We start from the raw sequence: 26,717 nt of genomic DNA on the forward strand, positions 1-26,717 counted from the left end.
TTCTGTTGAGTGCTCATTTATTTCACGTAGAAGTCCTTTTGGGTGACAGATTCATGATAGGCGCCCATGACGTTGCATGGCAGACACTCCCAGCAGCACGCCGTCTGGAGAGGCGACAGGGAGCTGCTGAAGTGACCCAGCCTGGAAGGTGCCAAGGTCGGCGGGTGGCCATGCCCCAGCCCCGGGTCTTACAGGACCACCATGGGAGCCACAGAAGTAGCCAGTGGCCCAGAGCTGGGAGGTCACAGGGCTCGGTGCCCCGTTTCGAGCAGCATGCTTTCCAGAAGTAGCTTGCTGTTGGTCTCCACGTAGGGCTGGTGCAGCCACATGGACAAGTAGCTCAGGGTGAGGTCGTGGTCCATGGTGTGAGCCAGCTCCTCAATGACTGTGCGCTTCAGGAGAAGCTCCTTCTGGTACATGTCGGAGAGCTTTCGGGAAACCTCATCTGAAACAAAACATCTCCCTTTAGGAGCAGAAATTCACGGAACTGCTCCTGCCTGGGGGTGAGGTGCCACTTTGAGAAGCTCCTCGTTGAAAACCACACTTGGCGAGAACACGGAGATAAGGAAGGACCGGGAGGGTATTCATCATCCGGCTTGTGCAGATCAGTAGGATTAGACGGCGTGGGAAGTGTCATGAAATTAATAAGTAAGTGTAAACTTTTCTGCTCAACTCTTCAGTCTTGTGATGATCATAAACAGCAGATTCACCCCAAACTGACAATATTCCAATGACACATTACATCAAATGGTTTTACCCTTTTCTTCCTTATTTAGAAGTGAGGTCTCAAATCAGCATCAAATAGGTAGGCCCTTCTTTTGAACTAACAAAGCTAAAGGTAACTCTGAGGGGCCACTGCGTGGTTTAGTCAGTTAGGCATCCAACTTTTTCTTTTTAAATATTTTACTTATTAGAGAAAGAGTGAGAGAGTGTGCACGGAGGGAGAGGGAGAAGCAGACTCCTCGCTGAGCAGGGAGCCCGATGCAGGACTCGATCCTAGGACCCTGAGTTCATGACCTGAGCTGACGGCAGATGCTTAATTGACCGAGCCACCCAGGTGTCCCAGCAACCAACTTGGTTTCAGGTCAGGTCATGATCTCAGGGTTGCGGGATCAGCCCTGCATCAGGCTCTGTGCTCCGCCGGGAGTCTGCTTCTCTCTTCCCCTCTCTCTGCCCCTCCCCCTGCTTGTGCACATGCGTGTACTTCCTCTCTGTCAAATAAGTAAATAAATCTTAAAAAAAAAAAAAAAAAGGTAACCCATGTTCCAGTAGTTTTTCTTCTGTGGGGTTGGCTGAACTGACCTCAATTTTTCTTTTTTTCAATGCAGGGCTTGAACTCATGACCCTGTGATCAAGACCCGAGCTGAAATCAAGAGTCAGATGCTCAGGATGCCTGGGTGACTCAGTCGGTCTTTAGCTCAGGTCATGAGATTGATCCCTGCATGGAGGGGGTGGGGGGGGTCCTGCTTAGCAGGGAGTCTGCTTCTCCCCTGTTCATGTTCTCTCTCTGTTAAATTAATAAATAAAAATCTTAAAAAAAAAAAAAAAAAGTTGGATGCTTCAGCAATTGAACCCAAGATGGGTTTTGGGGAACCCAGGCACCCCAAAACCCATCTTTCTATAAAAGAAAAAAGAATTCTGCCTCTGTAGAGGATGTGGAATTCATTGTACCCTTGTTTTTTTTCTTTTTTTTTTCTTTTTTTTTCTTTAAAGGTTATTATTATTATTTTTTTATTAGGTAATCTCTGTGGCCACTGTGGGGCTTGAACTCATGACCCCAAGATCAAGAGTCACTGGCTCTATGGACTGGGTCCAGCCCAGGTGCCCCAACCACCTGGTGTTTGTTTGTGTGTGTGTTTTTTAAGATTAATCTTTATTTATTTGTTTGTTTGTTTGTTTATTTATTTATTTATTTGACACAGAGAAAGAAAGTGCATAAGCTGAGGGAGGGGTAGCGGAGAAGCAGGCTCCCTGCTCAGTGGGGAGCCCAACACGGGGCTCCATCCCAGGACCCCAAGATCACGACCTGAGCTGAAGGTAGGCACTTTACAGACTCAGCCACTGAGGGGCTGCACCTCGTGTCCCCAACCCCGACCACTTGGTTTTAAAGGGGCAATAAAGGCACCTTGCTTCCCATGTCTGTAATTATGTTTAATATTCTTTGGTAATTATTAGAGCCAAGAAGAAATGCCTATTCTAGGATGCCCCTCAATCTCCTTCCCTTCCAGTGGGTCCTCTCAAATTGAATTTCTTTTTTCTTTTCTTTTTTTTTTTTAAGATTTTGTTTGTTTATTCATGAGAGACACAGAGAGAGAGGCAGAGACACAGGCAGAGGGAGAAGCAGGCTCCATGAAGGGAGCCCGACGTGGGACTCGATCCCAGGACTGCGGGATCACGCCCTGAGCCAAAGGCAGACGCTCAACTGCTGAGCCACCCAGGCATCCCTCAAATTGAATTTCAAAGCCTGTCAGCTTCATCAAGATCTAAAGAACACAAATGCCCTCATGATTTCTACTCCTGAGAATCAACGAGGAGAGAACTACTTACAGAAATAGGCTGTGGGCCACGTGTGAAACAGGGGAGGGCGATGCCTCCCGTCCCTGTAATGGTAGTCCTCTAGCTCACAAACCCCCTTGGTGGTCGAAGACAGCTTTTCCATTTTCATCTGGATTTTGGCCTGGAAAGAGATTAATTGGGAACATGAGAACCTCATCTGAAATCCATTCCCGTCTCAGATTCAATAACTCTAAGATTTCGGAGCTAAGATGTAGAAGTCTGTTGGGACCCAAAGTCCAATAACTCAACACTGTTAACTGTGCGCCGCACATTTCTGGGGAGATGGAGGCAGAGAGTTGCTACAATTTCATTAATCTGGATTACTTCAGAAATAAACCCTGGATTTCCAGCACTGGAAAGAAAAAGCTTGCCGACTCCCACTTCGCTAAGATTTCTGAAGGCACTAACTTTTTAGCACCGAAAACCCGGAGGAATCGCAAGGCAGGCTCCACTTTTATGCAATGAGAAGAGAAAGGGTATATTATATGAGTTCATTTCTGACTTTTATTAGCTGCCTCTGAGATTACTGAAACCTTGAAGGCTCAGTTTCCTCATTTGTAGAACGGTAGTAATGAAAGGCAGCCTGACATACTTGACACGGGAAGTGGTGAGAGCTGACGGCCACGGTGCTCCGGTGGGTGTGCTCTGCGGGAAGCCACTGACCACATCATCTGCCCGGCCACTGCAGGGGACCCGGGCACCATCTCCACTGCACGGATGAGCCAGCAGAGGCTCTGACAAAGTGTGTCCTTTCACGTGGTGGTGAAGAAGACCAAGTATTTCTGAAGTACCTAGTTGGAGCTATAGATGGGTTTGTTAAAAAAAGGGGTGAAGTGACTAAGATTTCAGTTTCAAGCAGCACAGACCTACTAAGACCACATTCTAACTCCTATGTATACTTAGTCCTAGGTACACGGGTAAGTACAGAGACCTATAAATTGTCAAAATCTGAATTCCTTACACTTGGTTCTTTAGCCACTCTCCCATTATACTGAAGTGATATAAGTTTAGCTAACATTGACTTTTTTTTAAAAAAGATTTTATTTATTTATTCATGAGAGACAGAGAGAGAGAGAGGCAGAGATATAGGCAGAGAGAGAAGCAGGCTCCATGCAGGGAGCCTGATGTGGGACTCGATCCCGGGGACTCCATCATGCTCTGAGCCAAAGGCAGACTGCTGAGCCACCCAGGCGTCCCACTAACCTTGATTTTTAAAGGACTACACTCTTCTTCCCAATCTTTTTAGGTTTGCTATATCGCTTGGCCCAATCCCAGGAAGTAGGACTCAGCATTTCTGTAATAGAATTGGGACGATCCTGAGGGCTGCTGAGCTAGGGAAGGTCAAAGCCAGCACCCCCACCATGCTTCCTGACCCCAGGTCTCTTGATGCACCATCCTATGTTCTTTGCATCCTGCAGCAGCTCCCTCTTGCCACCTAATTCAAAGCAGAGCTTATAAATGATCAGGAGAGTAAGAAAAATCCTGGAGGCCTGACCCAGGTCATCAACAGAGACACAGGTTATGCAGTGAGCAGCCCCGAACCTGCAGGACATGAACCTGCCCACACTCCCAGCTCAACCTCAGTACACCTCCTCCCACCGACCAAACTGCAAAATGTTCATCCAGATTAGGGAAAGGGGTGTGTGAAAGCCTCCTGCCAAGGTCAAACTCATTAAAGACATTCAAAGCCAAGTCTGGGAAATCACTCTCTCCACAAGCTGGAGAACAGGAAAAATGATATTAAAAAGCCTTATAACATTAACTTTTCGGTTTGAACATAGAATGAGAACTTGTTTCCAAACCTCTTCAAAATAGAATAAATTCACCAGAGCAGAGGATTTTAGTGCCTGACAGCTGGCACTCGGATCTTGGTTTCTAAAACCATGCTCCAATAAGAGCAACAGGGGCTCCTTGGAGAAATGGCTGATCCTAGGATGGAGGCAGGAAATACATGGGATGGGCCTGGAGCACCTCGTAATGCTAGAAAGTAAGGAAGTGTTCGCAAACACCCAAACCAAAAACTCACAATGGTGGAAGCATGTCAAAGGGACAGAGGAGCCAACAGAACTCTTTTTGGCCAAAGCAGAAACAATTTGAGGAACAAAATAAAGAAATAAATATATTATAACCAAAGTGGAAAAAAAAAAAACAACCCATGAGTCCATACTGCTAGAAACAAATGGTCCAGTAACTAATAGGTGGGGGAAGAGAGGCAGGATTTATGTACATGCTCTGTCCCCAAGGAGGTGGGGAAGAACTTTCCATGCCTCCAGGGTGGGCTGTGTGCACAGCAGGAAAGGAGCTCCTTTTGCAGAGCAACCGGGGAGCACCTCAGCCAGGTGGTCAAGGTTAACACTCATGGCGATCTGGCGGGGTCACAGTCCACGCCCTTGACGGGATGTGATGATATCTCTTCTCTGTGGTCTCCCTGAAAAACCCACAACCCCTGCCAAACCAGAAGAAAGTCATCAGACAGCTCCCAAGTGAGGGGCAGCTGCAAAATGCCTGACCCGTACTCCCCAAAACTGTCAATGTTATAAAAACCAAGGGAAGCCTGTGGGACTGTGCTGGCCCGAGGAGCCTAGGGAGATATGACGACTACGTTCACCGTGGCGCCCGGGATGGAGGGCACTGGGGAAAAGTGAAGGAAATGCGAATAGACTACAGCCTTCCCTCAACAACAGCGCATCAATACTGGCTCACTCGTTACAACATACGTGGCCTACGCGTTTGTGATGTGTAGGACAGTCGCGTATGAAACGGGGTGCAGGCTGGGGATGGTTTACGCGACCTCTGTCATACCTGCTCAAGCCTTCTGAGCTTGGAGACTGTCCTAATAAATAAAGTGTCCCTAAGAATGTAGAGAATATGAGCCCCTCGGTGGCTCAGCGGTTGAGCGTCTCCCTTCGGCCCAGGGCGTGATCCCGGGGTCCTGGGATCGAGTCTCACGTCGGGCTCCCTGCAGGGAGTCTGCTTCTCCCTCTGCCTGTGTCTCTATTTTTCATGAATAAATAAATAAATACAATCTTAAAAAAAATAAATATAGATAATAAATTCACTGGAGCAGGACACTGTGGCTTGGGGAGTCTGTAGAGACGTGGGGCCCTGCCTCGTCCCACAGCCACTTGGCTGTGGCTTAGTAACCCTGTGCCACGTGGGATGGCCTGCCTTCCAACTCGGGGGACTAGCCTCGGGCCGGTATGCCTCTCCCTCCCACTCATACTTGCCTTTGAAAGAAATAAAACTCCCCTTCTTAGGAAAAAGGGAGTAGGCCCCGGGCTCAAAGACTGATGGGGAGGCAATATTCAGCTGCCATGTGTATAATGTGATTTTAATTGTATTATAGAAAAATGTTAAGTAAATAAACAGGATGGGATTAACACAAATAGCGAGGTAGGTGTAAGAAGGGAGGAAATGTGTGTACACTGACGTAGCTCCGCCCAGGACTTCATTCCGCCAGGAGCTTGGTCATAAACCCACCGAGTAATCCTCCAGCCTTCTGGGGGCACATTTCCTGCCACGAGACACACCCCGTCCGTGGGAGCCCCTTCCAGCTCTGCATAGGACCTGCCACGTTGTTCCCTGATGGGAGCCAAAGCCTCTGCCAGGACCAGGGATCTCTCTCGTCCCCTCAGAGGCCTCAGAAAACCAGGAGGCTGCTTCCTTTCTTTGGGACAGCCTTTTGGCTGTGACGGCAGCTGTTTTGTCTACTGGTCCCCCCTTTTCTGGGCGAAAACTCCAGTTCCTCCAATTACATCTCTCTGACAAGGGTGGCCTCCCCCAGGTCCCCACGAGGCCCCTCCAGACACGCATCCACACTGTCTCCCATCATTTTGTTGGCTGTCATGCACACAGCCCAGGCTTCATCTGAAGATCTTGGGAACTCGGCTGACCATGAGCACGCGGTCACCTACGACCCAGCGGCGACTTTCCCCTGACCTGCCTCACCCCGGGCCTGTGCTGCAGGTCAGAGGGACCAAAGGCAGGTGCCCCACATTTCCTCTGCTGCTGCTCAGTCCATCCTGCTAGCTGGGTTTTCTGGACCTTGACTCTCCCCGCTAACATCTTCCCACGCTGTCCCTCCTCGGCACAGGTTAGTGGGGCTGAGGAAGGAGTCCCTGGGTACCAGCCTGCCACTGAAGAATGGGGAGAACCTAAGATGGACACACAAAACCAACCAATCACTCCTGGCATGCCTGAAATGAAAGGCACACCCTCTCTTCCCCACTGGCTCCCCTCTGAAACTTCTTTCTAGCGGGTACAGTTCTAAATGAGAACGTGTGATCTAGCAAGAACCAAATGGCCTTAAAAACAAAATCCTGGGGAGCCCCGGGTGGCTCAGCAGTTTGGTGCCTGCCTTCGGCCCAAGGCATGATCCTGCAGTCCTGGGATTGAGTCCAAGGTCAGGCTCCCTGCATGGAGCCTGCTTCTCCCTCTGCCTGTGTCTCTGCCTCTCTCTCTCTTTCTCTATGTGTCTCTCATGAATAAATAAATAAAATCTTAAAAAAAAAATAAAAACAAAATCCTTTCAGATTTTTTTACATTTTATAAAAGTCACATTAGTATGTGTTGAAAATGTTTCCTGTTCTGACACAGCTTTGAGATTCTGCAACATGCTTCATCCTGGAAGGGAATGAGGGGTGAAGAGGCTCTGCGGGGGGGCAGTGGTGCATCAAAATGACAAACAATGTGGGGGTCAGGCTGGAGCTCAGCTGACTGAGCACCCTGCTTTTTGGCTGTTTAAATTGTTTTAATATGTACATCTGCTTTTTTGTTCAAACAAGAATACATCTTTTTATTTTTTATTTTTTTTAAGATTTATTTATTCATTCAGAGAGAGTGAAGAGAGAGGCAGAGACACAGGCAGAGGGAGAAGCAGGCTCCATGCAGGAAGCCCGATGTGGGACTCGATCCCGGGTCTCCAGGATCACACCCCAGGCTGCAGGCAGCGCTAAACCGCTGTGCCACCGGGGCTGCCCAAGAATACATCTCTTTAGAAGACTTATTTATTCATTTACTTGGGAAGGGGGAGAGAAAGTGTGTGCAGAAGGAGAGAGAATCTTAAGCAGACTCTGCACGGTATGCGGAGCTGGATGTGGGGCTCGATCTCACGACCCTGAGAGCATGACCTGAGCTGAAACCAAGAGGTGGATGCTTAACCAACTGCACCACCCAGGTGCTCCCCGCCCCCCAAAATATTTGCCATGATCAAATGAGTTCATTTGGGGAAAAGAAAACAAAGTGGGCAGTTTTCTAGAACTTACAACTTTGTCAATTTCAATGGCTTATTTAGCCTGGGTCCACAACCTGCCGACCGGTATCTGTGTCCAGACCTCACCTGCCAGAGACACAGCTGCCAACACGGTGACAGACCAAGAAGGCAGATCTCGCAAAGCCCACACCCTTTACTCTCCCACCTTCTTGTGTGTGGGGGTCAACACAAAGTCGTGGACCCGTCTTGTTACCTGCTCGAGGGGCACATGGAGGGCAAGTGTGTCTCCCCGCAGCACAGCCCCAGGGCAATGTGAGGCAGAACACAAAACAGGACAATTACCAAAACCTACTCGTTTATTTAGGGGAGACTATGTAGCCCCATAAGCATCCTAAATATCCCAAAGACAGTACTGATTTCACTCACAAAGAAAAGGCCAAATTACCAAAGTGTCCTCGACCATTTATTTTCTCGTTTTAGTGTTTCTGAAGCCCTAATGCATCTTATAATTGATGTAATATTTTATTTTTATTTATTTATTTTTAAATATTTTATTTATTTATTCATGGGACACAGAGAGGGAGAGAGGCAGAGACACACGCAGAGGAAGAAGCAGGCTCCATGCAGGGAACCCGACGTGGGACTCGTTCCCGGGTTGCCAGGATCACGCCCTGGCCGAAGTCGGCGCTAAACCGCTGAGCCACCCAAGCATCTGTGATGTGATATATATTTATTTATTTATTTATTTATTTATTTATTTATTTATTTATTTTTGATTTATGATAGTCACACAGAGAGAGAGAGAGAGAGAGAGAGGCAGAGACACAGGCAGAGGGAGAAGCAGGCTCCACACACCGGGAGCCCGACGTGGGATTCGATCCCAGGTCTCCAGGATCGCGCCCTGGGCCAAGGGCAGGCGCCAAACCGCTGAGCCACCCAGCATCTGTGATGTGATATTTTAAATTGGGGGCACCTGGAGGCTAGTAGGTCAAGTATCTGACCCTTGATCTCAGTTCAGGTCTTGATCTCAGGGTCGTGAGTTCAGGCCCTGCGTTGAGCTCCACGCTGGGTGTGGAGCCTACTTAAAAATAAAATAAAAGGGGTAGTGTTTTTTTCCCTGAAAAACTCTTTTACACTGCTAGTCAGCTTTAGAACAGTTAGAATCCTAAATCTGAACAACTGGTATCTTGAAGAAATATAATCATGCTCCACATATTCTGTTTAATAGGTAAGGAATCATGCTAAGTATCAGAAACTTTTCCATCAAAAAAGATTAAAGGATAAAGATTTCCTATGTTCACGGGTAAGTTTTAGTTACCCAAGTGTGAGAATGTGCCCGGCAAGGAGAGGAGGGGCTAAGTCTACATTTGGAGGCAGGTATGGTAGGTACTGGAACCCACTCATTAGTTAGTCATTGAGAGCATCTCTCCTGTGCTGGCAGGGCCCACAGGCCAAATTAGCCCACACCCGACTTCCGTATGGTCCAAGAGCTCAGAATGAGTTTTACATTCTGAAATAGTTCAAAGAGAATGTGAAAAGAATATTCTACGACACATGAAAATTATTAACATTTCAGCGCCCATAAATAAAGTTTTATTGGAACATAGCCATGCTGACAGAGACTTGAACTACCTCCATTTGTACATCCCCGTGATGGGAACCAAAACTACCCCCTCAAGCAATGACAACTACCCGGAACTGGCAAGACCCCGTGTGACTGACCCAATGACCGAGATCAGCCTGACTTTTACTGCCCGCCTGCATGTACCCACCGACCTCTGTCCCACATTCTCCTTACATAACCCTGCGGGTCTTTCCAGCACTTTGGAAATGGTCTTTGAGACGCGAGTCCAGCATCCTCCCGGTGTCAGCCTCCTGAAATAAACTCCTTTCTTGTGTCCCCACCACCTGTCTCTCTGCCTGTGGATTTTGTCAGCGGTGAGTGGCCCAGCCTGGCCTGTTTGGGAGCCCGGAGCCAGGTGCTCGTGCACCCCTGCACCCCAGCTACGATGCCATTCGCTTCTATACCCTCCCTGACCCATTTTAGCACCTTGCTACCTGGTGGAGCCAGTGGTGACAAGATACGGTATGGCCCACAAAGCCCAAAATATTTACGGCACAGAGCCCTCGGAAGGGGGTGAGATGGACTAGACATCATGTAGGGCAGAAAGAACAAAGGTCTAGGACAGCATCCTGGGGAGCACTGAGATTTAGGGGGCAAGTGGAAGAGGCTAAGGAGAGAAAGATCGGTGTCAAGAGGAAAGCACCAAAAAAATAAAAAATAAAAAAAAAATAAAAAAAAAATAGAAAGAGGAAAGCACCTCCCATGGCGTGGACACCTGCAGAGCACTGAGGGAGCCCCAAGTACACCCCTGGGCCTCGGTGACTGTGAGCACAGGTGGCCAGGGGCTCTGGATCTCACCAAAGCATCGTAGGTGGTCTGCAGCTCCTCACACAGCGCCTCCAGCTCCTTGCTATATTCTGGAAGTCTCTTGTCCGCATCTTCCCTAGAAGCCGGGCTGCTGCTCTGTAACTCTGTCTTGTCTTCACTCCTGGACAAGATGGAAAGGAGTGGAAACAAAGTACACTCTGAAAGGCACCTCACTTCGTCATGGCAGACCCTGGAAAGCGTGATCTCCTCATAACCGTGTCAGACATTAGGCACAGGTGTTATCTCACGTGGCTATAACATATGATTACTATTTACGTCCACAATGAGCACGTCCACCAGTTTTGTGCTAGAGTGAGTCAGCTGAATGCAGGCCCACAGCATCCCCGGCCTAGGGCTCTGTGCTGGGCGTACAATGACGACTGAGACGTGACCATTTCCCCAGAGTTCACCATCTGGGAATTATTTGGTAAACTGAACCCTGGGGCCTGTGGGGCATGAAATTAATCTAGTGTGGTCACAACACTTCAGGGAAAAATTAAACATAAAAACAGAACAGACAATATCAGAAAGCTCCTTACGCAGGAAGGCAAAGAACTGTCTCTTGCTGGCGGGCCTCGGCAGGAAGGCAGCAGAGGACCTGTGGCATGTGATGTGCGGTGGGGACTGGCCAGAGCCGGGTGACAGCAGTTGAGACTCTCAACTCTAGCTAATGGACAATGACTTAGGAACACAGAACTGTAACTTTGAGAAATAAGAAACCATATATGTGGGCAGCCCGGGTGGCTCAGCGGTTTAGCGCCGCCTTCAGCCCAGGGCATGATCCTGCAGACCCGGGATCGAGTCCCACGTCGGGCTCCCTGCATGGAGCCTGCTTCTCCCACTGCCTGTGTCTCTGCCTCTCTCTCTGGGTCTCTCATGAATAAATAAATAAAATCTTAAAAAAAAAAAAAAGAAACCATATACATAGGAAAGTGCAAAGAATAATGAAGCAAATCTTCCACTAGCAGGTTTTCTCATGACTCCTTTGTCTTTTTTTTTTTTTTTTTTAATTTTTATTTATTTATGATAGTCACAGAGAGAGAGAGAGAGGCAGAGACACAGGCAGAGGGAGAAGCAGGCTCCATGCACCAGGAGCCCGATGTGGGATTCGATCCCGGGTCTCCAGGATCACGCCCTGAGCCAAAGGCAGGCGCCAAACCGCTGCGCCACCCAGGGATCCCTCCTTTGTCTTTTTTAAAGAAATTGCTGGGGGGAGAGAGGTGGCACCTGGGTAGCTCAAGTGGTGAAGCGTCTGCCTTCAGCTCAGGTCATGATCTCAGGGTCCTGGGATGGAGCCTCGCATCAGGCTCCCTGCTCAGTGGGGAGTCTGCTTCTCTTCCCTCTGCCCTTTCCCCTGCTTGTGCTTTCTTTCTTTCTCAAATAAATGAAAAAAATTTTTTTAACACAAATATCTTTTTTTTTCTTTTTAAAGATTTCTTTATTTTGAGAGAGAGAGCGAGAGCACGAGTGGGAGGGGCAGAGGGAGACGGACAGAATCCCAAGGAGACTCTGTGCTGAGTGTGGAGGTGACACAGGGCTCAATTTCTGAGATCAGGATTGAGCCAAAACCACGAGTCTGATGCTTAACCACCTGTGCCACCCACATGCCCCTAAATAAGAAAAATCTTAAAAAAAAAAAAGAAAGAAATTGCTAAGGAAAAATACACTCCTTTGTCTCCTCTACTCTCCATCCTCCACCTGACACCTGATACGCAGTCATCAAAAGTGGGGAGTGGGGTTCTCCACACCAAGTAATTCCCACAGTTGATGGCCATCAGCTGGGCACCCTACAAGTTAAGTCCATTCATACAGTATCTACCAGAAACAGCCTCAGGTCCCACAGGTCAACACTTGGACCCACAAGGCTGTCCCACTCAACTCCAGACACTAACACCAGTCTAGGATGTTCCCTGTGCTTCTGACCAACGGGCTCTGAATAAGAGGTTCACATGACCGCCCCCTTGGACCTGAAGGGTTTGCTGGAACAGGTCACAAAACTCTGGAAAATGGTTTACTTACTAGACTGCTGGTTTATTACAAAGGATATTACAGGATATGAAAGAACAGCCAGATGAAGACATACATAGGGCAAGGGTCTTGAGCACAGGGGCTTGGGTCTCTGTGGAGTTTGGGTGCCACCCACCCTTCTGGCACGTAGAGATGTTATTGTTCACCAAACCAGAAGCTCTCCAAACCTATCCTTCTGGATTTTTATGGAGGCCTCATTACGTAGGCATGATTGATTAAATCATTGGCCATTGGTGACTGACTCAACCTGCAGGCCCTCCTCCCTCCCTGAGAGGTGGGTGAGAGGCTGGAGCTGAAAGTTCACACTCTCTAACCCCCTGCTTGGTCCCCATGAGGCTTTCCAGAAGTCACCTCCTTAACATTAACTCAGAGGTGGCTGGAGAGGACATGTTATCAACGATAAGACACTCCTTTCACCTGGATCTTTCTGGAAGACAGAAGACCAAACATTTTAACAGAGGATGCTCCTATTGCTCTTATCCGTCAGGAAGTCAGAAGGGTTTTAGGAGCTGTGTGCCAGGAGCAGGGAGGGAGACCAAAGAGATATTTCTTCCTATAAATCACAACATCACAGAAACAAAGTGCAACGTTGTGAAGTCCAAGCCGTACTGATCTTCTGCCCACCACTCATCCATCCCAAAGGTGTGAGCTTCACAGCCAGAAGGCCGTGTCCTTCCAATCCATTTTTATAATTTTCTATAGACATAACCGTGAACAATATGTAGCATAACTTTTTTTTTTTTTAAAGATTTTATGTATTTATTCATAGAGACAGGGAGAGAGGCAGAGACACAGGCAGAGGGAGAAGCAGGCATCATACAGAGAGCCCGACACAGGACTCGATCCAGGGTCTCCAGGATCACGCCCTGGGCTGCAGGCGGCGCTAAACCGCTGCACCACCGGGGCTGCCCTGTAGCGTAACTTTTTATTTAAAATAGACATATACAGTTTATACCTCCATACAACATTTTACCACTTGTTACTTTTTTTTTAGGATTTTACTTATTTATTCATGAGAGACACAGAGAGATAGAGAGAAGCAGAGGGAGAAGCAGGCTTCCTGCTAGGAAGTTCCAATGCGGGACTCGATCCCAGATCCCAGGATCACGTCCTGAGCTGAAGGCAGCGGTTGAGCATCCGCTGAGCCAGCCAGGCTTTTCTTAATAGAATTTAATTTATGCATGTGGATTAAGACTACCATTCCCGCCCTAGAAGACTCCCAGGAGACTCGTGTCCGATCACTAAGGGTGCGGGGCTTAGAGCACGAGGAGCTCTATACGTACTTACCATAAACTGATTTTCAGGTTGGCAATTTTATTTGCGGTAGCAAAACCTGTATCATTAAGGGTTTCCCATTTCAGGATTAAATTATGCCAATCAGCGGCATTGTCCTTAATTTTCCTCGCACTGACAGATAAGACAGGTTTTCTGGGCGTTGTTCCTCCAAGAGTGTTTGCTGATAGGGAGTAAAAGAAACATAGTTATTATGAAATTTGTGAAAATAAACAAAAGGAGCCTCATTTAAAATGGAGTGGGGAAGCCCTGAAAGGGCAGCTCCCGTGCCCACACACGACTTGCTGCGGCCCGCACGACCAGCAGGAAGGAGGAATATAGGAATCATTATGACAAGGGAGGACACTTTTCACGTAGGAATTTCATTTCTGCTTTTGAGAAAAAGAAGATCTCTCCCCGCTCCAGCAACAACGCACTGACTACCACTGGCACCAATGAGAAAGCCCTAGAACCTCGAACTCTTGCTCTCCACAGACATGTGATCAGCACCTCCCCACTGCCCCCTAAAACCTAATCAAAGCTGCCCTTCCCTTTGCCTCTTCGACTGGCCTATGATTCATCGTGGCGAACTGTGCCGAACTGGAATTCCTTCACTATTCCTGAACAAGCTCATTTTTTTACTTAGAGATGTTCTTTGCTGTCTGCAGTTTACATTACTTGGTGGTCAGAATGGGGTCCGAAGGAGAGGACCCCAGGGGATGACGACTGCCAGGCCTGAGCGCGGTGCCTCCACGGAGCTCTCGTGCTCATCCTCTGGAGAGTCTCTCAGATGTCGAGTCCTCCCCTTGGAGGAGCACCTGACTATTAGGATCCGCTTAAAGTACTTGCTTTTATTTTTCAAACATCAGATTTTGAGTAATAGGATCTTGATTCTCTACTCTCTCAGAAGGTCCTCCTTCTGGAACTCCAGATGGTTTTATGTTTAAAAGCTATTGTCCTGGGGGCACCTGGGTGGCTCAGCTGGTTAAGCGTCTGCCTTTGGCTCAGGTCACGATCCTAGAGTCCCAGGATCAAGCCCCGAATCAAGCTCCCTGCTGGGGGGGGGGGGGGGAGTCTGCTTGTCCCTCTGCCTCTGCCCCTTTCCCTGCTCGTGCTCTCTCTCCCTAATAAATAAATATTTTCTTTTTTTTTTTTTAAAGAGAATGTGACTTTTTTTTTTTTTTAAAGATTTTATTTATTTATTCATAGAGACACAGAGAAGCAGAGACACAGGCAGAGGGAGAAGCAGGCTCCATGCAGGGAGCCCGACATGGGACTCGATCCAGGGTCTCCAGGATCACGCCCTGGGCTGCAGGCGGCGCTAAACCGCTGCACCACCGGGGCTGCCCATAAATAAATATTTTCAAAAAAAGCTATAGTTCCCCTCACATGCATTATTATCACTTACTTATTTATTTTTATTCAAGTATATTAACGTACAGTGTTATATTAGTTTCAGGCACACAATATAGTGATTCAACACTTCCATATACGCCCCAGTGCTCATCACAAGTGTGCCCCTTCATCCCCATCACCTGCTTCCCTCATCCCCCACTCACCTCCGCCCTGGTGACCATCAATGTGTTCTCTGTGGTTGAGTCTTTTTTGTTCCTTTTTTGTTTGTTCATTTGTTTTGTTTCTTAAATTCCACATATGCATGAAATCATATGATATTTGTCTATCTCTGACAACCCGACATCAAAAAACCAATAATCTAGTTAAAAGATGGGCAGAGGATCTGAACAGACCTTTTTCCAAAGAAGATATACAGATGGCCAAGAGACACACGAAGAGATGCTCAACATCACTGATCATCAGGGAAATGTGAATCCAAACCACAATGAGGTATCACCTCACACCTGTCAGAACAGCTGGTATAGAAAAGACAAGAGGGGTGCCTGGGTGGCTCAGTAGGTGAAGCATCTGCCTTCAGGTCAGGTCATGATCTCAGGGTCCTGGCATTGAGCCCCATATAGGGCCCCCTGGTCGGCGGGGAGTCTGCTTCTCCCTCTCCTCCTGTCCTTCCCCCACACTTGTGCTTGCTCTGTTTCTCTTTCTCTCTCTCACATAAATAAATAAAACTTTTTTTAAAAGACAAAAAATAACATGTTGATGAGGATGTGGAGAAAAAGGAACCCTTGTGACTTGGTGGGAATGCATTTTGACTAAATGGACCAACTTAACCAAAGACAAGTCAAAACTTCGATGGCCATTATGGGGAATTCTTGACCCCCACAAACTTTTCTTGGAACTAATTAGAAAGCTCTGGAGCTAAAATTAAGCAGACTCCATGGGATGCCTAATTTGATGGGTACCTGGAGGCTTCTAAACAGATTCAGGACTCTCAAGTTGCCTCTTTGTAAAATACTGATTCCAAATTAACGGAGTGGAACAAACAATTAAAGACGAAGATCTTCTGAGGCCTTGTGCTCTCCTCTCATGCTCTTGGTCTCAGGGCACAGGACTGCCACCTTGCACAAATCCCAGGGCCACCTTCCTCTTTCCCACATTGTCCCACTTCCTTCATACCCTGAACTTCCTCATTCAATCCTCTCTCTGAACGTCCTTCCCCTTCTCCCCAAGCCTATTAAAACCTGCCCCATTACCGTCAGACCCTCTGAGGATCCAAATGCTAAACCCCCAATTTCTCATGTGCTCTGGACTAAAGCTGAATTCGGAGCTACAGTCAAAGACTTTCCCAAAGTGAGATTTGGGAATCTTAGATTTGCTGAAAACCCTTGTAGATCCTCAGAGATTTGCTGAGTTGCTTAATATGGTGATTCAAACTTATCAACCCAATTTCTGAGATTTATACCCACTATTACACACGTGTGCTGTCGAGGGCCAGTCCCAGCACTGGGTGAACCTGCCACTCGGGAGGATGCTGGTGAGAGAGGACGCCAATGACCTCCATTCTGACCTCAGTCAGTACTTCCTAGATGACTAAGTTCTCCTTTCCAGCTTATCTCTTAACTCAGGCAAGAGAACCAGCTGGCAAAGCAACCTGTGAGGGGAACCAAAACTATTCCCTCAAGCAACAAGGATGCCCCGAGTCAGCAGGACCCCTGATGACTGACCCCAAGGCGATAAGACCTGACCTTCACTGCCCCCTGCACGCACCCACCAACCTTTGTCCCACATTCTCCTTATATAAACCTGGAGGCATCTTCAGCACTTTGGAGAGGGTCTTTGAGACATGAGTCCACCTGCGTTGGGCTCACTGAAATAAACTCCTATCTTGTGTCACTACCACCCGTCTCTGCCTGTGGATTTTGTCAGCAGTGAGTGGCCCAGCCTGGTCTGTTTGGGAGCCCGGAGCCAGATGCTCATGCAGCCCTGCATGCTGGCCGCATGGAAAGATCTTTAGCACCATAGATGGGACACTATCCCCTGCCTTGCTATATTATTGAGTTCCTGCGGGCGCTAAGGGATGCCCAAAACCTGCTGAATGCACTAAGATTCAAGCTTGTACCCAAAAGCCCAATGAACTCATGTGTGATTATTACAGCTGGCTCCAAATTGTTGTTTTTTTGGTTTTTCTTTTCTTTTCTTTTCTTCTTTTCTTTTCTTTCTTTTCTTTTTTTGAGGGAGAGAGACAGTGTGTGCATGCATGTGTACAGCTGGGACAGGGCTAGGCAGAAAGAAAGAGAGAAAATCTTAAGCAGACTCCACACTCAGCATGAGCCTGATGCAATACTCAATCTCATGACCCTGAGATCATGACCCTAGCTAAACTCAAGAGTTGGATGCTTAACCAATTGAGCTGCCCAGGCGCCCCTCCAAACCGTTTTTAAAGAAAACTCTGGTCTTCCTTTAAACACTGTATCCACTTGGATTTGGATAGTTTTATTTGGATAAAAGAATCCAATGGGTAGTTTTTTTTTTTTTTTTAAGATTTTATTTATTTATTCATGACAGACACACACACAGAGGAAGAGACACAGGCAGAGGGAGAAGCAGGCTCCATGCAGGGAGCCCGACATGGGACTTGATCCCGGGTCTCCAGGATCACACCCCGGGCTGAAGGCAGCGCTAAACTGCTGGGCCACTGGGGCTGCCCAGATGGGTAGTTTTTAACTCTATGTTCATTAATGGGTCAAACTGGGATCTTCCCCTTCTAGTTAAAATCCCGGGACTCCAGGATCACGCCCTGGGCCGAAGGCAAGTGCTAAACTGCTGAGCCACCCAGGCGTCCCTATTGGAAAGAGATTCTTGATCCCACTACTTGGGAAGGTCAAGAAGACTTAGCTTTTTTTTTTTTTTTTTTTTTTTAAGACTTAGCTTTTAATACCTAAAAGAAAGCTTAATAAATCCCCCTGCCCTTGGCCATCCCAATTATCAACTTTCCTTTTTCCCACCTATATATGAAAAGGAAGGGAACTCCCTGGGATTACCCACCCAAGGTAATGGTGGATCTCCCAGGTATGGGGATCACCATCAACCCCATAGGGCATTACAGCCAACAACAGGCCCTGTGGGACCAGGCACCATACCTCAGAGCCATTCCCACCACCACCCTTTTGGCTAAGGGCAGTGAGGAGACAGTCTGGGACCCCGGTAGCCATCCCATGCCCTGGACAGTAGAAGCCCTCCTGAACACCCTTCACCCTCTGGCCAGTTGTCCCCCTCCTATGAAAGCCTCTTCCTAACCTCTCCTCCGAGAACTCCTCGCTGCAGTCACCTCCCTGCTCATGCCAACTCTGCAGATCGTGACTCCCCTCCATGATGACTGACAGGAGGCTCCTTTGCATGACACTGACTTCTCATGGTTCCCTGATGGTTTTTAGGTGAGAGGTAGAAATGGCGAATGTTGTGCTGGATATGTACTTGCAACTCCCTTTGAAGTAACTGAGCAATACTTTTGCCTTAGGCTACTTCTCTCCAACAAGCTGAGCTGTACACCCTCACACGGCATGCTCACCAAGGGCACAACTGCCTACATTTACTCTGACAGCAGATATGCCTTCAGAGTGACTCACAATTTTGTGATTATGGAAACAATGCGGCTTCCCACTTTTAGCAGGGAGAAATTTTCAAATGGATTTTATGTCCAAAATTTATTAGGTGCTATACTCCTATCAGCTGCTCTGGCTATTATTATTTTTATTAGAGAGAGAGAGAGCATAAAGGGGTGGGGGGAAGAGGGAGAGAGATAATTTTAAGCAGGCTCCATGCCCAGCACAGAGTCTGACGTGGGGCTTGATCTCATGACGCTGAGATCATGACGTGAACCAAAATTAAGAGTTGTAGACACCCAGGCCCCCCTGCTCTGATAAAGGTTCCTGGGCATTCCACACTTGACTCCCTGGAGGCTAAAGGGAACCATCTCAGTGATATTTCCACCAAGAATGCTCTTCTCAAAGGAACCAACAACCATACCTCTGTTGTGGTCCAAAGGGATGTTTCCCCAAATGACAATCTAGAAGAACTGGCTAGAGATGGCCCCAGAAAAGGAAAAACAAAATTGGAAATCTGGTAATTGTTAGTTTGATAAAAAGAGAAAACTCCGGGCCAAATAATAGTCCAGTCCCGCCAGAGACTCTAAAATTCCTATTACTGACCACTGTGCACACGGTCATTGTTCTGTTCATAAAATGACCTTTGTAAATCACTACTGGTGGGGAATATTAATAAGGCCATAAAAGGTGCCTACTTTGCTTGTCCCCAACTGCCCAAACTGCAATCCTGGGAAACCTGTCCACACTGTACCCGGGAATTTTAATTGCCCTATGGACCATTTGAGGTTTGGTGAGTGGATTTTATTACAGCTCCCCCATCTCATGGATACATATGTTTTAGCCATAGATTGTATGTTTTCCCACTGAACTGAGGTTTTCCCTTGTGGGCAGGCTACTGCCGCCTCTGCAGCTAAAATTCTAAGAGAAAAGATCATTCCTACCTGGAGGACCACCCTGGGACTTCACAGTGACTAGGGAACTCTTCACTGGTCAGGTGATGCGACCAGTCTGTGCTAGGTGGCTGGTTTTACAACACTCTCACTATATTTACCACTCTCAATCCTCAGGACCAATTGAACTGGCACCATTAAGAGGTAGCTGGCAAAAATCTGTAAACTACTTTGGCCAAAGGTACCGCCAATGGTCATTTTAAATCTCAGGTCTACTCCTTTCGGAATTCATCAACTCTTACCCTTTGATATAATCACAGGACACCCAATGTACTTGGCTCTTGCTTCTTTTGATCCACACGTGATAAAAGGAAACATACTTCAATACTGTAAAAGCCTTACTACTTCTATTGAAAATAACTATGCTTTAGTAGAGCAATCCTTTTACAGCACGCTCCTGGGAGACAAAGACCTCAAACATCACAGCTACAACCTGGAGATCTTGTCTACTAGAAAAATGAATAGACTTTTGGATTCATTTGTCACATCCAAAGAAAGCACCAAACCCTGACTGGACCTGCACACCAACTGGTGACACGAAAATACAAATTTGCAGGAATTGAAGCAGGCCACTGAAGCAGATAGCTTTCCTGGGATTACCAGACCAGACCTACATATACATTCTTTCCTTTGCTCTTCTCACTCTTACTTCACCCCCTCTTTCTTCTTCTTCTTTTTTTTTAAAAAGATTTGTTTATTTTTGATAGATATATATATAGAGAGAGGCAGAGACACAGGAGGAGGGAGAAGCAGGCTCCATGCCGGGAGTCCGACGCGGGACTCGATCCCAGGACTCCAGGATTGCGCCCTGGGCCAAAGGCAGGTGCTAAACTGCTGAGCTCCCAGGGATCCCCTCCTCTTTCTTCTTCTTTCTCTCTTTTCTTTTCTTTCTTTTTTTTTTTTTTGAGAGAAAGAGCATGCATACAAGTGGTGGGGGTGGGGAGGAGAAGGAGAGAGAGGATCTTAAGCAGGCTCTATACCCCGCATGGAGCCCAACATGTGGCTCTACCTCACAACCCCAGAGATCATGACCTGAGACAAAACCAAGAGTTGGACGCCCAACTGAGTGAGCCACCCAGACGCCCCTCACCCTCTTTTTCTTGGAAAGTCAATGCCCCAATCGCATTTCCCAATCGCCTGCAGAAGGAGGAAACCTGACTATTGGATCTGTCACCAGAAGCTCTGATCTGTTCACAATATTGGAGACTGGTCTTACCTATAACCAATTTCCTTCTAGTGCCAAATGCCACTGTTGATTACACCCACAAGCCTATAGATGTTACCTATCAAGTTAGGCTATTATACCAGGCATTCCCATATTTGTTTCAGCCTTTCCCCAGTCGTAACCACACTAGCTCAGTTAAATCCCTCCATCTTTGTTAATTGTACAATCCCACATTCTTTTCCTTATCTAAGTGTGGTCTCCTACACCTAAAGGAAATATAAACAAGTTTATGCCCCTTTGCAAATTTTTAGAAAAGATTTCTTTTTTTTTAAATTTTATTTATTTATGATAGGCACACAGTGAGAGAGAGAGAGAGAGGCAGAGACATAGGCAGAGGGAGAAGCAGGCTCCATGCACCGGGAGCCCGATGTGGGATTCGATCCCGGGTCTCCAGGATCGCGCCCTGGGCCAAAGGCAGGCGCTAAACCGCTGTGCCACCCAGGGATCCCCTAGAAAAGATTTCTTAATGAAGGGATGGCCTCTCATAGAATGTCATCCCAATTCCTTTCATCCCTGGATTGAAAAGGTCAATCGGGAAATTCCAACTATCAATAATAAGACCTTAGCTGGAGTCCCCTGGGTACCACCTGGTTTCATTTTTGTTTACAGTGGACAGCATTTTCCATAGGCATACAAATGCTTAGACAGTTGGCAACTTGGAAGTCAATGTTTATTGTTTATAACAAATAAACAATAACAAACCAGAGGCCTCCGCTGACCTGCCACATTAGGCCTCCAAGGCTCTCTTAACTGGGAACTTCAGGGGGCTGTACGACTCCTGGTTTGCCTCTGTAGGGAGGCTTTTCCTCTGGAGGTGGAATAAGAGCAAATGAACACATGATCAGAAATCTCTCCCTAACATTAGAAGAGGTAGCCGATTCTACAGCCAAAGCAAGAACAGCTCGACAATGATCACATGACTTGTTGGCTAAAGGAAGCTTTGGACAATCTACTTGCTGAACAAGGAGGCATTTATGCAATGGCAAATACCACCTGTTTGTTGCACCTGGATAAATATGTCTGGAGAAAGAGAAACCCAGTTACACAAGATCAGGGAAGGAGACCTCTGATTACAACAAATTTCACCCAATGACCTCTGGTCTTTTGATCTATTTAGCTGGTTACCTTCAGGTTTGAGCTCCTGGTTTAGAACCATCATCCTGGATTTGTCATATTACTTTTAATTCTGCTTTGTATGATTACTTTTAAACTTTGTACCCATTGCCTGTCAAAACTTTGCAGGAACAGATGTACCAAACAGTGTGATGCTAGCTGAGGGCTTCCAGATGCTCTCCCAACACTTAACCTCGTAAGAAAGAGATTTTAGATGGGAAATGCTGAGTCCTCCCTCGTACTCTTTCTTGTTACTCACAGGTGGCCTCAGTAGTTTCTAGTCATTATGCACTTTCCTTCCAACCAGAAAGGTCCTTCCTGGCACCCAGGGACAAAAGCCACTATATACGGAAAACCTGACTCTTGATAAAGTGATGCTTTTGAGAAAAGACCTTGATCTAAAGGCAGAAATGTGAAAATAAAGGAAATCTCCTGTAAAATAGAGTCAGAAAGCCCTGGAGAGGGGGGTGCTTACACATGTTACCACTTGCTGCGGCCTGCACAACAAGGAGGAATAAAAAGATAAGACTTATCTCAACAACGGAGGACATATTTCACATAGGAATTTTATTTCCTGCTTCTAAGAAAAGGAAGAGCCCTCCCTGCCCCAGTAATAATGCATTAACTGTCGCCTACAGCCAAGGGAGAAACCACTGTGCAGAAACCACTAGACCTCAAACTCTTGTTCTTCTCCAATACACTTGTTTACAGTAACCCTTCCCAGTTTCCCCCTGAAACCTAATGAATGCTGGCCTTCCATTTGTCTCTTCAAACTTGCCTATAGTTCACTGTAGCTTGCCTATCCCAAATTGCAATTCCTCTGCTGTGGTTGAATAATTTTTTTTTTTTTTTTTTTTACTTAAATAAAATTGCTCTTTGCTCTGTTTAAAATGAACAAACTTTAGTTTAATAATTTTTTTTTTTAGTTTAATAAGTCTTTTTTTTATTTTTTTTTTTAATTTTTTTTATTTATTTATGATAGTCACAGAGAGAGAGAGAGGCAGAGACACAGGCAGAGGGAGAAGCAGGCTCCATGCACCGGGAGCCCGATGTGGGAATCGATCCTGGGTCTCCAGGATCGCGCCCTGGGCCAAAGGCAGGCGCCAAACCGCTGCGCCACCCAGGGATCCCAGTTTAATAAGTCTTAACAAACTAAGATTTTTATGGTCTTAGTTGGAGAGCAAACATGTATGTAAGTATACATTTATTTTTCTTTCCATCAGAACGAGCCAGATGGAAGAGATACAGGGGACAAGGTATGCGGAAAGGGGCATAGAGTCTCCATGCTCTGTGAGTAGTACACCATTCTCCTCAAATCTCCACATGTTCATCAACCTAGAGCTCCCCAAATCCCATCCTTGTCAGCTTTTATGGAGGCTTCATTGCATAGGCATGGTTGATTAAGTCACTGGGCAGTGCCCATTGATTGAACCTCCAGCCCCTCTCCCCTGGAGGCACAGGGGAGTCAGGTGGGGCTGAAAATTCTAACCCTTTAATAATCACATGATTGGTTTCTGTAGGGGGGAACCAGCCCCCATCCAAAGGTCACCTTCCCAAAAGTCACCTTATCAACATAACAAGACATCCTGCTCATTCTCACACTGCAGAAACACCAAGGGTTTTACCTCTGTGCCAAGAACAAGAAAAAGACCAAATATTTTCTTATTATAAACCACAATATCACAGCCTGTTATGCAAGTCCTTTCTACCACTTCTCCAGCTTCCCCCAGCTTGCTCTCCATGCCTTAGGGCTAGCTCTGTACAAGTTCTGACTTTGACCTAGAATATTTCCCCTGGCCATGTGTGTCTCCACTCACTTGGCTAACTCCTAGTATTCTTTAAGGCTCTGCTTATTTAAGGATCATATTGGTTTTCCCTTCATTCTTTACTTATACCACTAACCAACAATATGCCAGGCATGGGGGATGAAATGACTGAATGAATCATACCAGGACCATTTTCATGGAACTTACTTTCCAAAGAGGAGGTGGATAATAGACAACCAAATGACCATGACCAATTTGTATCTTGGTAAGTGCCCGGTAGAAAAGAAAATGGGGTCTTGTGTTAGAGTGAACCCCTGAAGAGATGTTATTTAGGCTTGTTGAAAGGTCAACAGTATGGGTCCTAATGTGAGAATGAGCTTGGTGAGTCTGAAAAACTGAGCAAGGCCAGTGTATCTACGATGAGGGCAGAAGCAGAAAAATGTTCACCTTTAGCCCAGAAGGCTGACCTTTAGTCTACATAGTTCTGAACAAAGATCAAATATGTACTGGTTAAAAAAAATAATAATAATAAAACGTGCTGGTTGCTACATTCTTTTTTTTTTTTAAGTTTTTGGTTTTTCTTTTTTTAAAGATTTTATTTATTTATTCATGAGAGACATAGAAAGAGAGGCAGAGACATAGGCAGAGGGAGAAGCAGGCTTCCTGTAGGAAGCCTGATGCGGGACTTGATTCCAGGACTCTGGGATCTCGACCTAAGCCAAAGACTTAGCTCAACCACTGAGCCAACCAGGTGCCCCTGGTTGCTACATTCTTTTTTTTTTTGTAATTAATTAATTTATTTATTTATGATAGTCACACAAAGAGAGAGAGAGAGAGAGGCAGAGACACAGGCAGAGGGAGAAGCAGGCTCCATGCACCGGGAGCCCGATGTGGGATTCGATCCTGGGTCTCCAGGATCGCGCCCTGGGCCAAAGGCAGGCGCCAAACCCCTGCGCCACTCAGGGATCCCGGTTGCTACATTCTTAAAGGGTCTCATAACTGTCTGTAAATCTCACTGATAGTTAATATCGAACTGAATGATAAGCACCAGAGAAATGTTGCAAAAGTAGTTTTATGGGTAGAAATTCAAGGAAACATGTATAATACCCTCTGCATGTCTCCTCCCCCTTGACCACTAAGCATATAACCACCAGCTTCATACCGCAAAAATGCAGCCCTTTCTGCCCACAGGTTCTGTCCCCAGGCTACTTAAATAAACTTACTAAGTTGCACCACGCAACATCCCAAGAATTCTTTCTTGACTGTTGTGCTCCATGACCCCACATCACTTATAATGGAAAGGTGGTGGGGAGGGATCTGGGTGAGGAAGCGGTCAAGCAAATGGAACCTTACATACTAAGATAAAGAGTTTAGGTTTATTCCAAGTCAGTGGAAAGGAACCAATAAGCTTTGAGTAGGAAAGTGATATGATCTGATTTAGGTTTTCAGAAAGCCACTCCTTCCACAAAGAAATCTTCCTGGATCTCCCAGGTTGGGTTAGGACTCATTGCACTAGATGTCGCACCTCTTCTTGAACTATCACCGACACTCACTAGTGTGGTAGACTTGCTGGGTGGACTGTGAGGCCACCCGAATAGTGACTATGTCTTGTTCCCTTTCCTAACCTAGACACACAGTAGGTGACAAATGAAATGTGTTAAATGGAGAAATAGCTTTTACCACCTGCACTATCATCTCCTAAGGGTTTCTCTCCTGCAGTAGGGGCTCCTTGAGGGCGAAGACCACATCTGATTCATTCTCCGTCTGCTCCATATTTAGCAACCCAAACCACAGATCTAACTCCAAGGGACCCCAGGCCAGGAGGGAAAGAGACCAGGAACGAGAGGCCCAGCACAGAGCAGAGAGGTTCAGCATAGCGGCTCCCTCCCTGATCCTCCCAACCTGCGCACGTTACTACGTGGGATCAAGGTGAGGCTCAAACGAGCTGACCCACAGAGCACTAAGGGCACCACACGGCACGCAGCGAGCACTCGCCGATTGACAGCTCTTATTAGAAGCAAAGGGCTCTGTGCGGCGGGTAATCCCGAGGGGAACTCAGGGAAAGGTTTTGGGAGGAGCTGGGCATGCAAGCCCTGGCACCCGAGCACCCCCGCTAGCGCTAGTTTACAAAGACAATTACAATTTGGGGGACACTCCCTCGCACACATCCAGTAGTTCTACGCGGGAAGACCACAGAGGCCCGGCCAAGCCGGTGGGCTCCGGGGCCGCCCGCCGAGCCGCAGGACGCTCCCCCGCGCGCGCGCACCCACCTGCCATGCGTCCGCAGGTATCCCGGGAAGGAGCGCGAAGCCCCGCCCACGCCCACCGGAAGCGCGCTGACGTGCTTCCGCTCCGCGCCGCTGGCCGGCCGCCACTTGTGGCTCTGCCGCTCTAGCCCCCGCCTGTCGCTCAGCGGGGCTGGCGCGGTTGCCTAGGGAACGGGCTCCCGGCAGCCCCCGCGGCCCGGAGTCCGTCCCCGCCTCCTCCGGCCGGGCCCGGCCGACGAGTCCGGAGGGGCCGCCGCGGAAGGTGAGTCCCCTTCCTCCGCGCCCCTTCCTCGGCCTCCCCGGGGCCGCCCTTCCCTGGCCTCGGCGCCTGGGGTCGCCCTGCCCGTCTCGCCCGCGCGCCAGCACCTGAGGCGCCAGGCTGGGCGGTCCTCCGCCGCATCCCCGGGCCCTCATCCCTCATCCCTCATCCCTCATCCCTCATCCCTGGGCCGTCATCCCTCATCCCCCGTCCCGCGTCCTCGGTCCCCCTGCCGGCCCGCCCGCGGCGCCTGCCTGCCTGACGTTGCGCCCGGTCCCCCGACCCTCCGCGCCCTGGCGCTGCTGGCGTAGACCTGGGCACGCACCCCCAGGTGTTCAGGAGGGTGAATGCCCCCCCCCAGTCCTGCCTTAAGGCCTGGGAGGCTTCAAGGAGGGGGTGCCCCGGCTTCAGACCCCCCAGCCGTGCGCTCGGCGCAGGTGATGCCACGTCGCTGCGCTGCAGCTTTATCATCCGTTAAACGGGGATGATAACGCCTTCTACGCCTGGGTGGGAGGATCAGGTGGGTCCGTGCGTGCGAAGTGCTGAGCACCGAGCCTGGCACCTGATACACTTCACTAAAGGGTCGCCCCTTGCTGTGGTTGCCCACATGCTCTACTTCCACTTCCCTTCCCTGCTCTGGATCCTTCCTCACTCTCTCGCTGACACTCAGGAATCTTAAG

At 47.8% G+C, this 26,717-nt stretch overlaps 2 protein-coding genes across 3 annotated transcripts in view; one reads left to right on the forward strand and one right to left on the reverse strand.

Moving 5' to 3' along the window:
• CINP (cyclin dependent kinase 2 interacting protein) lies at positions 1-25,938 on the reverse strand. Its single transcript, XM_077910678.1, has 5 exons — positions 25,782-25,938; positions 13,515-13,683; positions 10,191-10,320; positions 2,548-2,677; positions 1-445 (listed from the first exon to the last, which is right to left on the reverse strand). Exons 1-5 carry the CDS (start codon positions 25,786-25,788, stop codon positions 243-245), a joined length of 639 nt encoding a protein of 212 aa, XP_077766804.1. The 5' UTR covers positions 25,789-25,938; the 3' UTR covers positions 1-242.
• Positions 25,893-26,717, forward strand: part of TECPR2 (tectonin beta-propeller repeat containing 2) — a 102,872-nt gene continuing 102,047 nt past the window's right edge. For both annotated transcript variants that reach the window (XM_077910674.1, XM_077910675.1), the window contains exon 1: positions 25,893-26,040. The gene's annotated coding sequence lies outside the window, so the exon portion shown is untranslated. The remainder of the gene's footprint in view (positions 26,041-26,717) is intronic.

This window comes from Canis aureus, chromosome 9, assembly GCF_053574225.1.
Source record: "Canis aureus isolate CA01 chromosome 9, VMU_Caureus_v.1.0, whole genome shotgun sequence".
Lineage (NCBI taxonomy): Eukaryota > Metazoa > Chordata > Mammalia > Carnivora > Canidae > Canis > Canis aureus.

Excerpts from the sequence above, each read along its gene's own strand:
- CINP (XM_077910678.1), bottom strand. Across the intron at positions 10,321-13,514 it reads AACCTGAAAATCAGTTTATG|GAGTGAAGACAAGACAGAGT; the intron begins GTAAGTACGTAT and ends CATCTTGTCCAG. Across the intron at positions 2,678-10,190 it reads AGACCACCTACGATGCTTTG|GCCAAAATCCAGATGAAAAT; the intron begins GTGAGATCCAGA and ends ATCTCTTTCCAG.